The 15,368-nt window shown below is 46.3% G+C and overlaps 1 gene segment (V, D, J or C); it reads right to left on the bottom strand.

Annotated features, from left to right (window-relative positions):
- Positions 1–8,504: 8,504 nt before the first annotated feature.
- LOC129339931 (immunoglobulin heavy variable 4-38-2-like) lies at positions 8,505–9,192 on the bottom strand. The segment is given in 2 exon segments: positions 8,505–8,830; positions 9,142–9,192. Coding segments are annotated over 2 exon segments (375 nt in total).
- Positions 9,193–15,368: the final 6,176 nt, after the last annotated feature.

The raw sequence follows: 15,368 nt of genomic DNA, 5'->3' as shown, positions 1-15,368 counted from the left end.
TGCCAGCCTCCACTTGCTCCTGGGAGTTTGCCTCAAATTACAAGTGATTGCTAGACTACAGGGATGAGTTCCCATGGGGAAAATGGCTGCTTTGGGGTGGAGGGGGGATCTTGGCATTATACCTTGCTGAAGTCCCTCCCCTCCCAATTCCAGACTTCCCCAGGCTCCTCCCCCAAATGCCACAGACTTTCTCAACTTGGAGCTGGTGACCCTAGTTAGGAGATGAATTGGACAGATAAAGTCTCTTATTTGCCTTCTCCCCGCAAGAAAAGTCCTAGATATGTGCATCTGGGTAGGGTTTCTAGGTCCCCTTACCTTCCCAGTGGGAGGAGGGGACTCGGTACTTACCTAGTGGATGTCCTCAGTGAGGCACAATGACATCACTTCCGGGGTTGACTTCCCATCACTTCCCATCACTTCCAGGCATGATGTCATCACGCAGGCACTGAGAGTGCTCCTGGGCTTTGTACTGGGCCAATTTTATCCCCCAAATGGGTTGAATAAGCTGACACAATGCCTGAGAGCATTCCTGTGCGACGACATCACTCCTGGGTACACCTGGAGGCCCGTTTCTGTGTTTTTTTCCTCCACTGGCCAGATGAGGGATCCTGGGAGGAGGAGACTGGGAATGGGGGCTCCCCTGCCCACACCAGAAGAGTGGCAACTGTATATATGTGGTAGCTGTCCCAGGGCCTGTGCAGTTGGGGCTGAACCGCAATGCAGTTAGCTGTCCCAGGCACTCCCTGAAGCCACGGCCAACTTTACAGGCTCTGAAGTCTCTGCAGCTTTACTCAGGCAATCAGTTGTAGGGTGGAGCCCCGACTTAGTTTGAAAAGAGTTGCATCCAGGTTGTCCAAACCCAGCTCAGGTTCCCTACAACCACACAGGAGCTGTGAGGAATGGCTGGTAAATAGAGGAGAGATCCTACCTTCTGTCCTGAGATGTTTCTCAATGTCAAAATTGCACAGGAGAAGGGCTTCTCCTCTTTTTGCTGTTTTACATGCACAGAATTCTCCATGTGGAGCAGCAAAAGCTGATCGCTATTTTGCAAAATGGATTGAGAGGGGAGGGAGGAACACCTTCTCCTCCTGCTGTGTCATTCTGAGGCCATTTGGGTTCCCCTTTATTTTTTAAGAGCCATTCCCCACATCTGCTGTGTGGCTGCAGATAACCTGAGCTGGGCCGATTCCAGACGGCCCTCCCCATCCCGAAACGTCGCACGTCGTCGCACGGAAAACGCGATATTTTGCATTTTCCGTGCGACGACGCGCAACGTTTCGGGATGGGGAGGGCCGTCTGGAATTGGCCCTGGGTCTGGGGAACTTCAACCCAACTTTTTAAAAATTGCATATCATCTATCTATCTATCTATCTATCTATCTATCTATCTATCTATCTGTCTGTCTGTCTGTCTGTCTGTCTGTCTGTCTGTCTGTCTGTCTGTCTGTCTGTCTGTCTGTCTGTCTGTCTGTCTGTCTGTCTTAGTACCGCTTGTACGGCTATTGTCTTAAGCAGAAATTAGAATGGGAAAAGCCTTACTTGATATCACGTCTCTGATGTTTAATTATTGTCCCTATATATTCTGCCACAGAAAGAGTAATGGAATCATTTTTATTCAATAGTAACCACGTCACCTGGACTCTCATATTAGGTAGTTCCATATTTTTAATAAGCTAGCCTTCAGCTCATTAAATATGAAACACACTATAATCATACGTTCAGTGCTTTCAATTTTATCATTTGGGCATCTGCATGTTCTCTTAGGGCCAAGCTACAAGTGATGAATGACACTTGAACGGCAAGTGTATTTCTCCCTGTTCACTTGCCCTCCACTCGATCCACTTGCCGCTCAAGTGTCATTCGTCACTTGTAGCTTGGCCCTCAGCCTGTGGTAGAAAACTGCATATCTAGAGATACTCTGATTTGACACCTTATTTTCTTGATCCTACTCCAGCTTTTAACAGCTGAACACATCAGAATGTATCTGTCTCTGTGATTCAAAAAGTCATAAATAAAACCAGGTGTCACTTGGCAGATGGAGAAATGTGAAAAGATTTGGCAACAGAATGAAATCAAGCATGATTCTTGAGCAGAATAGTACAGCTGTGTGAAACTGCTTCCCCCTGCTGATGAGAAATTGTCAACATGAGTGTCAGGGCCAAGCTACACATGACGAATGACACTTGAACGGCAAGTGTATTTCTCCCTGTTCACTTGCCCTCCACTCAATCCACTTGCCATTCAAGTGTCATTCATCACTTGTAGCTTGGCCCTCAGTCTATGGAAAACAGGATACGTTGAAGTTGACTCCCACCCCTTGTTTTGTATCCTTGTTACATATAGGTGCATTGTTAAGCTACAGTGAATCCAAGGAAAGAAGGCAGGATCAAAACATTTTAAATAAATCAAATGCATAAGTAAAAGGAAGTCTCTGATATTTGAATTTCACATTGCCAAGTAGTTTAAAATGCCTTTTTTGGATTACTGCCTGAACAAAAACAAGGCCATGGCTTAGAGGAAGAGCTTGGCGCACCAGCCAACTGTCTGCTTAAGAAGCAAGCTTCCCCATTTTGTTCAGGTGCCAGCTTGGCTCTGTGTCACTGTGGATCCATCCTGTACACAGTAATACATGGCCGTATCTTCTATTGCCAGGGAGCTCAACTGGAGATAATGCTCATTCTTGTTGGCATTGGGAGAGATGGAGACCCTGCTCTGGAAGGCTGAGGCATAAGCAGTTTGCCACGTAGGCCTGCTGTAGTATCTCAATCCAATCCATTCCAGCCCTTTGTTTGGAGGCTGGCGGATCCAATGGAAAGCATGTCCATTGGTGATGGCAGAACCAGACACTTTGCAGGTCAGTTGGATGGACTCTCCATGTCTGACTGTTCCTGTGCCAGACTGAGTCAGCTGAATTTGAGAGAGGACCCCTGGTAGAAAGGAAGAAAAATGTTCCTTTAGTATGAATTTTGCAGAATTAAAAAATGATGTTATATGCCTGGCTGCTGAAGAGATTTTCTAGTTGTCTGTATAATCATTGTACTTGCTGATTATTTTCCTTAAAACTTATTATAAAAACCTTAGACTTATCTGTAACTGTTAAATAGTTAAACATTGAATATTCTGCAATGAGCGTCTACATATACAATAAAGGAAGTAGATAGTATTTTCTTCCACTCTCCAATTTTCTTTAGAAGAAATGAAATCCCTGTTAGGAACTCGTACCTTTCTCAAGAGTTGTAAACATGAAAAGAAAGAGGAGTAAAGTCTTCATTGTGTCTCCCAAGGTGGTCCCTACAATTCATGAGACTTCTATTTAAACAGAGACTGGCGAAAAGGGCTGCTTTGCATATTCCGCTTTGGATCGGTGTTCAAATATAAGGAGGACAGTGGAACACGCATCTCATTTGCTCCTTCTTATGACTGTTTTTCTTTTATTTTCACTAGGGCTCTTTGCCACACAATGCCATGCAGAGAAATACAATCAGCACTCCCTGTAGTCCGCTTTCCGCTCCTTCATTCTCCTCCCACTGGAGGCAAGTTGTCTAAATTCTGCTCTGTAGCTTCCTAATGCATTACAGCTTTGCTTTGGTATGACGAGAATGTTGGGTTCTTTTAAGCCACATTGAGAGCGACGTGTGGCTGAAGAGCAGGGTGTTCATACAACTGAAGGAAGGTATGTATCAGCCTAAAGCTTTCCTTCTAAGCTGAGGAAGGCCTTGCAGAGTCTGGACCTGAGATTGTCCCTTCTCTGCCTGTGCATATTTTCAAGTTACTTTTGGACTGACTGGAAAAGCGGAAGTCTCTAGCATGATCCGCTACCCTGGTTATTATTTTAAAACAAAAGAAAACAAAAAAGACCCATGTTTAGAGTGAAGCCATGCTCATTGACTGAGGGCCAAGCTACACATGACGAATGACACTTGAACGGCAAGTGTATTTCTCCCTGTTCACTTGCCCTCCACTCAATCCACTTGCTGTTCAAGTGTCATTCGTCATGTGTAGCTTGGCCCTCACTCTCCAAAGAGTTTAGACCTAGGCAAAGTGATCTTTCCGCCCCTCTTTGTGCCTTGTACGAAGCACCAGACAAGGTTTAGCAAACACACACACACACACACCACCCTCTCCATTTATGTTTCTTTGCTAGTTAGTGTTTGTGTCTGAGAGCCAAGCTACAAGTGACGCCTGACACAGGTTGGACCCTTGTCAGCTTCCCTCAAGGGAAATGAAGGTGTCCTGGTCTTGCAGCTTGGCTCTCCATTTAATTGAAGTTTACAGAGTGGTAATCTATGGGTTGGGAGAACATACGGTCAGAAGGGGAGTGCATGCATCGGGCTCTCACCGGGCACCCTCCTTTCCCTCCACTGGGTGTGAGTGTGTGTGCGTGTGCGTGTGTGAGGGCGTGTGTGTCTGTAAACTTCAATTAAATGGGAAAACAAAAAAGACCCATGTTTAGAGTGAAGCTGTACTCCATGACTCACTCTCAAAAGAGTTTGGACTTAGGCAAAGGGATCTTTCCAAATGGGGTGAGAGGAGGGCAGGGCAGGGCGGATGGACCAAGCCAGGCATTGCCCCTTCCCTGGTGTCCCAATCAAGATGGGGGAGGGCAAGGCAGCTGGGCGAGGCATTGCCCCCTCTCCGGTACCATCCTTCCACCTGCCATTTGCACTCCAGGGATGGAAGCTTGGCAGTCAAGCAGGCACACCTTGCCCCCCCCTCCCTGCTCCAGGGCTGGAGGCTTGGCAGGTGGCTGTGTCTCCCAGCCCTCCATGGATTGGCTTGGCAGGTGGATGGGCACACCTTGCCCCCTGCCCTTCATGCTCTGGGGATGGAGGCTGGGCAGGCAAATGTGCCTCCCAGACATTCATGGAGGCAAAGGGCTGTGATCTCACCCACCAATCTCTCCCCCTGCTCTCCCTGCTTTGGGGATTTATCCTTAAACATAAAAGGGAAGCTGTGTTCCAGATGACCCACCCTTTTATGCAGTCTGCACACCTGCGGGAAGGAAGGGCTGCCTCACATCCCTTCACCACTGCAACAGGCTGGTGAAGGGAAGGACCGACCTGCCTGTCAAGCTGCTGGCCCTGAATCAGGCGACAAGAAGGCCCAATGGGCAGGCAAGCCTCCCTTCCCTTCACTCCTGGCTGCTCCTGGTGGTAGAGGGAAAGGCTCATCCACTTGCTCAGCCTCCAGCCACAGAGTGCAGAAGGCAGGCAGCAAGACGGGAAGGCGCACCTCCCAGCCCTTTGCCGAAGTCTCTGCTTCATGAATGTCATAATGTAATGTGGTTTAAAATGCCATTTTTGTGTTCAAGCCTGGAAAAAAGAAAGAAAGTCGTGCCTCGGAGGAAGAAATTGAACACCAGACAACTCTCTGCTTAAGAAGCACAGTTCTCTTTTTTGTTCAGAAGCCAGATTTGCCTTGTGCCATTATGCGTCTCGGGCACAGTAATAACTAGCAGTGTCTGCCGCTGTCAGGGAACTCAGCTGGAGATAAAAGGCATTCTTGGAGGCATCAAGAGAGATGGAGAACCTGCTGTGGAAAGCTGAGGCATAATTCGTGCTCCAGGTAGAGCCACTGTAGTAACCCATCCCAATCCATTCTATCCCCTTGTTGGGTGGCTGGTGGATCCAACTGTTAGTATTTCCATCAGTGATGGCCACGCCAGATACTGTGCAGGTCAGTCAGATAGACTGCCCAGGTCTGGCTAATCCTGTGCCAGACTAAGGGCCAAGCTATACATGACGAATGACACTTGAACGGCAAGTGGATTGAGTGGAGGGCAAGTGAACAGGGAGAAATACACTTGCCGTTCAAGTGTCATTCGTCATGTGTAGCTTGGCCCCCAGTCAGCTGAATTTTGGAGAGGATCCCTGATAGAAAGGGGGAAAAAACATCCTTTTAAAAGGAAACAGAACAAATTTACAAATTGCTAAATTATGTACTTGGCTGTTGAAGAGATTGTCCAGCTGCCTGGAATAATAATTGAGAGAACTTGACTGAAGCGGGTGATTTTTCCTTAAAAGATATGTGTTCTAGATAAAAACTTTAATTATAGGGGATTATTAAATGATTTAATATATGAAATTCTACAACTGGCTTGTAGATATCCAGTAAAGGAGGTGGCTAGTATTTTCTCACACACACCCCATTTTTTTTTTTAGAAGAAACAAAATCCTTGTTAGGAACACGTACCCTGCTTAAGCATTGAAAAGATGCAAAGAGAGAGGAGTAAGGTCTCCATTGTGTCTCCCAAGGTGGGCCCTACAAGTCAAGAAACTTCTATTTAAACAATTGCAGATCTCAAAGGCTGCTTTGCATATTCCGCTCTGGATTGGTGTTCAGATATAAGGACAACTCCAGGGCACTGCAACCCAGAGATCAAACTGCAGGTGTCGGCATGCTTCTGGTAGCCCCCATATGGCTTGCTAACTCTGTCAGCGATGCTGTGACTCAAGCTAGGAGGCAACGTGGTTGCTGTGGTCTGGCTTGGTGCCACGGGTTCCTCACTTGTTCCATCACAATATACAATATCCCTGCTCCTGTCTGCTCCGTCCATGCTTTGCAGCCATTACAGGCAGGTCTCTCAAATGAGGCTAGGCAGGGACCAGGTATCCACCTGGGCAGACAAGAAGGATGCTGCCAGCTAGGTAATCAGATGGCAGTTGAGACTGGCACTGCTATTTGCAGTGACACTAGGCTAAATTCTTCACTTCTGCCTAAGGCTCTAGAATAAGTAAGGGCCAAGCTACACATGACGAATGACACTTGAACAGCAAGTGTATTTCTCCCTGTTCACTTGCCCTCCACTCAATCCACTTGCCGTTCAAGTGTCATTCGTCATGTGTAGCTTGGCCCTAAGACTGCCTCTGGCTTCCTTCCTGAGTTCTATTTTCCTAATAATGTACCCTGTGCCATTGTCTTGGAGAGGAGGTGCCCAAATCTAGGCTAGACTGCATCCTCAGCCATCTCTCTATACTCCACAACAAAATCATCCAACCTAAGAAAGACTTCCTCTGCTCTGAGAAAAAGAGAGGGAACCAACCATTAGCTTCTATGGGCCAAGCTACACATGACGAATGACACTTGAACGGCAAGTGTATTTCTCCCTGTTCACTTGCCCTCCACTCAATCCACTTGCCGTTCAAGTGTCATTCGTCATGTGTAGCTTGGCCCTTTGTTATACAAACAGCAGCGTAGCGTGTCTGCAGTTCGCCTGGGGCAGGGACATCTTGTCCCTGTACTCCCAGGCCTACATGATGACATCACTTCCAGCGACACCATCATGCAAAGATGCCGCTGCTGCCGCCGCATCACCAAAGTGAGCTTGGCTGACTGGGTGCCCAGTGAACTGGCTGCCTGGCAACGTGCAGGCAGCATGGCCGCCCTCCCAAAGGGCACATGTCTTGCGCTCCTCCAAATTCTTCACCCGGGGTGACTGCCCCTCTTGCCCCGGGCACACTACGCCACTGTATACAAGGCACAGTATTTCCCCACGTTCCCCAAATAAATGTTGCTTCTGATACTATACCATAGAATTGCAAGTCTAGGTTGACAGTAAGATTGCCAGGTACTTTTACCCTATTCCTCTGCCTCCCCTCCCCCTTCTGACCAGGTGAGTAGTGCTGAGGGTCAGAGGGTGGGAGCGAGGGATCCCCCAAGCCTACCAGGGAACCTGAGATCTTGAGTTCACACCTTATTGTCCAGGTCAAACTTCTCCCCTTTTATCAGCTGAACACATCATAGTTTATCAGTTTTCAAGTTTCAAGCGGATTTTAAACATTCATAAATTAAATCAGCCAAGTCACTGGGTAGATAGAGAAATGAGAAGATAAAAATATCATCATGGTGTGAGATCAAGCATGGTTCTGGGACAGAATTCTACAGCTGTGTGAATCTGTTTCCCCCTGCTGGCCAATGTGACAAATTGTCAACAGGAGTTTCAGTCTCCACAAAGGGGTTTGTTTCTTTCCTGCCCCATAATAGTTATGGTGAGTTTATATTTGGGACCTCAGTGGGGTACAATACCCTGTAAAGCAGTCATTGGGGGAGGGGTAGATAACTGTAGTCTGGAGAGTAGTTGTTATTTGGGGGGATCGCCAGGTCCGATCTGGAAATCAGCAACCTTAGTAAGCCAGGTTTATTTCAGAGGGGATGTGGTGGCTTTTTTTTTGGCAGTTTTAGCTGAGTTTTTAATGTGTTCATTCGCTAGTTTGTTTTACTTTGCTAATAGATTGTTATGGGGGTTTGTGCCTTAGAGACTTACTGTTGCATTGTTAGACATCTTGAATTGATGGGTGAAAGGAAGTATCTGAAAATATAAATAAATCAGTAAAAAGAATTCTGTTTTATGAATGCCATATTGTCACGTGGTTGAAAATGCCACTTTGGATCCTAGCCAAAAGAAAAACAAAGTCATACTCCACAAGAAAAGCTTGCTGCACCAGCCAAGTGTCTGCTTAAGAAATGAGCTTCCCCTTTTTGTCCAGGTGCCAGATCGGCTCTGTGTCACTGTGGTTGTCGTGCACAGTAATAGGTGGCAGTGTCTGTAGCTGTCACGGAGCTCAGCTGAAGGTAAAACTCATTCTTGGAGGTATCAGGAGTGATGGAGACCCTGCTCTGGAAGGCTGAGGCATAATTAGTGTACCAGGTAGAGCTGCTGTAGTATCCTTTCCCAATCCATTCCAGCCCTTTGTTGGGAGGCTGTCGGATCCAGTGGTAATCATATCCGTCAGTGATGACAGTACCAGATACAATGCATGTCAGTCGGATGGACTCCCCAGGTTTGACTGTTCCTGTCCCAGACTGAGTTAGCTGAATTTGAGAGAGGACTCCTGGTAGAAAGAATGAAAAATATTCCTTTAGTAAGAATTTTGCAGAGTTAAAAAACGATGTTATATGCCTGGCTGCTGCAGAGATTTTCCAGTTGTCTGTATAATAATTGACAGAATTTATTGTACTTGCTGATTATTTTCCTAAACAGATAAAAAAAAAAAACTTTAGATGTAACCGTAACTGTTAAACGGTTAAACATCGATATTCTTCAATGGGCTTCTCCATGTCCAGTAAAGAGGGCAGATAGTAGTTTCTTCCACCCTCTCCAATTTTCTTTAGAAGAAAGGAAATCCCTGTTAGGAACACGTACCTTGTTCAAGAGTTGAAAAGACGCAAAGAAAGAGGAGTAAGTTCTCCATTGTGCCTCCCAAGGTGGCCCCCACATCTCATGCGACTTCTATTTAAACAGGGACTGGCGAAAATGGCTGCTTTGCATATTCGGATTGGTGCTCAAATATAAGGAGGACCATGGAACACACACCTCATTTGCTTCTTCTTACATCTGATTTCTTTTATTTTCATCAGGCCTCTTTGCCACGCAATGCCGGGTAGAGAAATATTCAGCTCTCCCTGTAGTCCACTTTCAGCTCTTTCGTTCTCCTCCTACCAGAGGCAAGTTGTCTAAATCCTGCTCTTTACCTTCCACTACCACAGGCCAGAAGGGAGGGTTGGCCACACAGACATGAATGAAATTTGAAAAGCAGCATTCCATTGAAATAAGAGAATACAGAAGCATACATTCTAATACTGGGCTTTTTTCAGCTGGAACACGGTGGAACGGAGTTCTGGCACCTCTCAAAAATGATCACATGGCTGCTCAGCATGGACGGCAATCTAAACTCCCCTCTGTCTGGAGATCAGGGGGCGGGGCCACCGGCCATGTGACCATTTTCGCCGAGGGCGATTTAAACTTTTAAAAACTCCTCCTTTGTTCCAGATGACCCAAAGTGACGTCATTGTGCAGTCCTGAGTTCCACCACCTCTTTTCCCAGAAAAAAAGTCCTGAATGTAGCTATACAAGAATAGAGAGATGAAGCAAATCACAATTAATTGAACATGGGAAACATGTAGACATGGTACTCATGGGAAACTACCCATAAGTATCATGTCTACATCAACCCAGTGAAGCAGTCAGACACCCCCAGAGCCTACCCACAGTTCCTTCTTTGAATGGAAATTTTTGCAAGCCATGATTTTTGGATTTTTTTTTAATTCTGGTCTTTTGGGAGAAGGAGCAGGGCAGCAAATGTATGTATAGCTCCAGTCTCTCTACTAATCTTCTTTCATGTTTTCCACTCTTAAGTCTCTGCACTCTAACCTTCAGTTAACTCACAGTGGAAGGTGCACAGTCAGACCTTCTTCCACTTATCAGTGCAGTGATAGGGGAAAAAAGGGGAAATAAATGGGAAAGACTTCTTTTGGGCCTTGTGTTCCAAACTTGAGAGGGCTTTCTCACCTCTTGCAGTCAGGTTCTGGCAGTTAGACCCAAATATTACTTCACATCAAACACTTCAGTGCCTGAGGGCCAAGCTACACATGACGAATGACACTTGAACGGCAAGTGGATTGAGTGGAGGGCAAGTGAACAAGGAGAAATACACTTGCTGTTCAAGTGTCATTCGTCATGTGTAGCTTGGCCCTGAAAGCTTTTTGAGAGTGTTCTGAGGGAAACAGTTGGTATCTGTAACTGTGAGAGGAGACAGTGAGAGAAGGGATGGTGGAAGAGCTCTGTTTCACTTTGGGGATGAAATCAACCCAAGTGGCAAGTTGGGAAAGTTAATGATTTGTGACTGAGGGCCAAGCTACACATGACGAATGACACTTGAACGGCAAGTGAATTGAGTGGAGGGCAAGTGAACAGGGAGAAATACACTTGCTGTTCAAGTGTCATTCGTCATGTGTAGCTTGGCCCTGAGTTAAAGTTGCTTTATTCAGGATCTATCAGTTCAGTGCACACTTGACTACAACCTACAGCATTGGCAGGACGTGAGTATGAAGGGTCAGGTTAGATATAGGGAAATTTCCAGTCTTTTAGGATAGGGATGGTTCAGATTCTGGTGCAAAGGAGTGGGGGGCGGGGGAAGTAAGGAGCCTGAGAAAGAAAGAATGAAGTCATTTTTAGCTCTGAGGCTTCGTCCGGCTTTCAATTCCATTCTCCAGTCTGTTCCAAGAGTGACAGTGGCCAACTGCGAGATCCATGAAATAGCTACAAGCTTAGCTGCAAAAACCATGGCACACACATATATCATCAGTCCAGAATGTAACATACATTTAGCATATTCTCAGAGGATCAGCATCAAATACAAAACACCTTCATGGCATGTTAGCATGTGTACCTGACACCTGCTTGCTGCCGGACTAATAGTGTAATCCTAAGCACTTGGTGGGGGGAAGAACAGTTGTTACAGTTCACACTGTGACTCGCATGGGGGCTGAGATGATTACCCTGTGGCTTCCCACTGCTGTTGTTTCTTTAGGTACGAGATCTGGTACTGTGATGAAAGAAGTCTTCATAAGATGATGGGTCCAGGAGCACCAGGAGAAATTTCAGCTTGCCCAGAAGGACTTCCAATCTGTTTTAGGAATTTCAGATTAAAACTGTTAACCCAAAGTTAAGGAGAGGAGAGAGTGGAGATAGAAGGGCTGTGCCCAGTTGCTGTAGTGCAGTAGGTAACTGGTTGGGTTGTGAGTTAGCACTCTGCTAGTTTGATGTGCACTACTGCCATGAACTCAGCAGGTGGCATTGGCTAAGCTGCTCCTCTCAGTCCCAGCTGTATTATGGGGATAACAATAACACTGACTTTGTTTGCTCTGAGTGGAGCCATAAGTGGTTGGGTTGTGAGTCAGCACTCTGCTAGTTTGATTCCCACTTCTTCCATGAGCTCTGCAGGTGACCTTGGGTAAGCCACTTTTCTCAGCCCCAGCTGCCCTGCTCTATTGTGGCAATAATAATAACACAGACTTTGTTCACTGCTCTAAGTGGGGCATTCATTTGCCTAGAAGAGCGATATGTAAGTACACTGTTGTTGCTGTTTTTCTTATTACACAGGGAGGACCGTGTTCTGTCTTGGTGTGCATCTTTCCAAAGCATTTTTCAGGGTCTGTAAACACCACCCCCATTGTGATGTGCTCTGAAACTTGGTCAATGGTTGAGAGGGAAGACTGTGTTATGTGTAATTTTGGTGCTATTATGTGCAAAAGCAACTGCTCTAGAAGCTTGATTTCCCAAAGCCCTTGCAAAGAACAGGGTGTATCTGTGCATGCATAGCTACCCTTTGCTTGCTCGCACTATGGGGCTAAAACTCATGATAAGGGAGGATCAAAATGAGTACATAAGTAAAAGTAAGTCTCTATTTCATGAATGGAACACTGGTTTAAAATGTCTTGTTGGATTCTTGCCCGAACAAAGACAAAGCTGTGCTTGAGAGACAGAACTTGCAGCACCATTAAACTGTCAGGTTAAGAAGCAAGCTTCCCCTTTTTGTTCAGGCGCCAGCTTGGCTCTGTGTCACTGTGGTTGTCGTGCACAGTAATAAGTGGCTGTGTCTGCAGCTGTTAGGGAACTCAGCTGGAGGTAAAACTCATTCTTGGCAGCATCAGGAGTGATGGAGACCCTGCTCTGGAAGGCTGAGGCATAATTAGTGCGCCACGTAGAGCTGCTGTAGTATCCCCATCCAATCCATTTCAGCCCTTTGTTTGGGGGCTGGCGGATCCAGTGGTAACCGTATCCATCAGTGATGACAGCACCAGAAACTGTGCAGGTCAGTCGGATGGACTCCCCAGGTCTGACTGTTCCTGTGCCAGACTGAGTCAATTGAATTTCAGGAGGAGGACCCCTGGTGAAAAAAAAGAAAAGTGTTCTTTTAAAAAGAATTTTTTAGGGCTAAAAAACAATGTTATATGCTTGGCTGTTGAAGAGATTCTCGTTTTCCCTACAATAATTGACAGAACTAACCGCAGTTACTATTTTCCTCAAAAGATTTTGTTTTTAAATTTTCAGTGTAACTGATAAATGGTTTAACATCTGAAATTTTGTAAGAGGCTTCTATGTAAGGGAGGCAAATATTTTCTTCCACTTACTCGTATTTTCTTTAGAAGGAAGTTAGGAATACGTACCTTGCTTAAGCATTGAAAAGACGCAAAGAAAGAGGAGTAAGAGCTCCATTGTGTTTCCCAATATGGCCCCTACAGCTCATGAGACTTGCATTTAAACAGGGAGAGGCCAAAAGGCTGCTTTGCATATTTCCATTCTGGCTTGGTGCTCAGATATATGGAGGATTGTGGAACATACACCTCATTTACTCTGTCTATTCTAACTTTTTCTTGTATTATCTTTCTACCTGGGCTCTTTCCCAGACAATGCTATGTTGAGAAATACAACTAACTAACCCCAGAGTCTTTCCACCTTCTGCTCCTTCAGTCATTAGAGGGAAATTTCCAATTCCTGGGCTATACGATCCATTACTACAGGCCCGTCCACACACAATTTCTAATATATTGCAGCTTAGAGTTGGTTTAAACTGTATGTTGGAAGGTAGTTATCACACCCATCCTCATTCCTTGTGTGAAATACCAGATAGAATTTGACTCTCCCCCCTCCAAAATAATCTCCATTAAGCGTCATTGTGAGTGATTGCTTGTGTCTGGTTTTGAGTGCACAATATAACAGGATAGAATTACCAGATTCCATTTGAGCCCTGTAACTGTTCTCAAATTACAACTTATCTCCAGAGATTCTTCTGTGGAGAAAATGGCTGCTGGGGCGTGTGTGTGGACTCGATGACATTATACCTTGCTGAGTTCCCTCCCCTCCCCAAAGCCTGTCCTCCCCAGGCTACAACCCCCAAATCTCCAGGGCTTGCCCAACCTGGAGTTGGCAACACCAAAAGAGATGAATTGGGCAAAGTAGGTCTCAGATTATCCTGCTCCTCAAGGGAGTTCTTAGCCATGGGGCATACAGGACACATGACACGAGCCGTGGGCAGTTCAGGGTTGGTGCCGCAGGGCCTTACCTGCTCCGTCATGCTTCCATGCTCTGCAGCCACTACAGGCCATTCCCCCAATGGAGGCTGTGTGGGGATGAGGCTGACACCCGCAAGGCAATCAGGCAGCAGTTGGGTGATGGCGCTACCTTGCCTTCCATGCCCAGTGATTCTGGGCCCCCATTTTTAGCTTTTTCTCTGACCCACAATCACTAAGACTGCTTCTGACTGCCTACATCCCGTTCTTTCTTAGTAAGTTCTTGTCTCAGCTTGTGTGAAATTGAAGTGGCTAAAGCATGTAGAAAGGTAGACGAGCCGTTGAGACAGTGCCAGCCAGACTGCATGGTACTCTATAACAAAATCAACCCACTGTATAAAGGATTTCTCAGTTTTGTGAAAGAGGGAGAGAGCCAAGCATCAGCTTCTTTAATGTACATGGCACAGAATTTCACCATGTTTCTTGCTATGGCTTCTGATGCCTTCCCATACGATTGTGAGTCTAGGAGACTTTTCGCACTCGGGTTTTAAAGCGTGTCTGTACCTGTTCCACATCCTATGTTTTCAGGGCTTTCACATTTGCAAGCAGCTCATAGGACGCAGTGCCGCTCTTTCCCCCCATTACTTCGATTTTTCTCCCTGCTGATATAGCCCGATGTTAATTTTTAATCAGCTGCCCAGTCGGGGCAGACGCGATTAATGCCAATGTGAACATTCTGCGGCGCTCCCCCCTCCTCTTCTTTTCCTTGGTTGCTGATTGGATTGTGTGAAATTAACCACACCCACATAATAGCTCTCTGAACTCCTCTTTTCCACCATTTTTTTGGCTGCACGTCTCTCTTACGACTCTGAGGGCCAAGCTACACATGACGAATGACACTTGAACAGCAAGTGGATTGAGTGGAGGGCAAGTGAACAGGGAGAAATACACTTGCCGTTCAAGTGTCATTTGTCACGTGTAGCTTGGCCCAGAGTTGATAGGAAGAGAGGGCCAAGCTACACATGACGAATGACACTTGAACAGCAAGTGGATTGAGTGGAGGGCAAGTGAACAGGGAGAAATACACTTGCTGTTCAAGTGTCATTCGTCATGTGTAGCTTGGCCCTCAGATACTTTTCCTTTGGGTGGGACCTGCAAGGGACGAGGGGGGGGCGTTGTTTTAACTTCATTCCCCTTTCTCCGCTTTATGTGCTATCTCTGTGCCCCAGCGCGTTTCATGCGAGCGCTGCCTGTTTACTCTTTAAGCCGGGTTGTTTTCTTCCCCTTCTCCTCAGCGTGGATCAATTTTCTTTTCTCTCCCTCCCTCAAAAGCGTCTCTCAAAATGCTGTCAGTCAGAGTGGCGAGGCTTTTCTTTCATGTCCCCTCTCCATCCTTTCAAGCCAGCGAGAGAGCGTGAAGTGGGGGCGGAGGATTGGGTGGCGGGGATGTTAAAGTTACATTACTGGTGTGAGGGAAAGGGAAAGAGAGAGAGGTGTACACACACACACACACACACACACACACACACACACACACACAGGCTCTCAACTTCTCGCAGCCAACTTGCTAAGCTCAGC

The sequence above is a fragment of the Eublepharis macularius genome, chromosome 12 (genome assembly GCF_028583425.1).
Source record: "Eublepharis macularius isolate TG4126 chromosome 12, MPM_Emac_v1.0, whole genome shotgun sequence".
NCBI lineage: Eukaryota > Metazoa > Chordata > Lepidosauria > Squamata > Eublepharidae > Eublepharis > Eublepharis macularius.
Note: the sequence above shows the minus strand (reverse complement) of the source record. Positions and strands in the feature narration are given on the sequence as shown.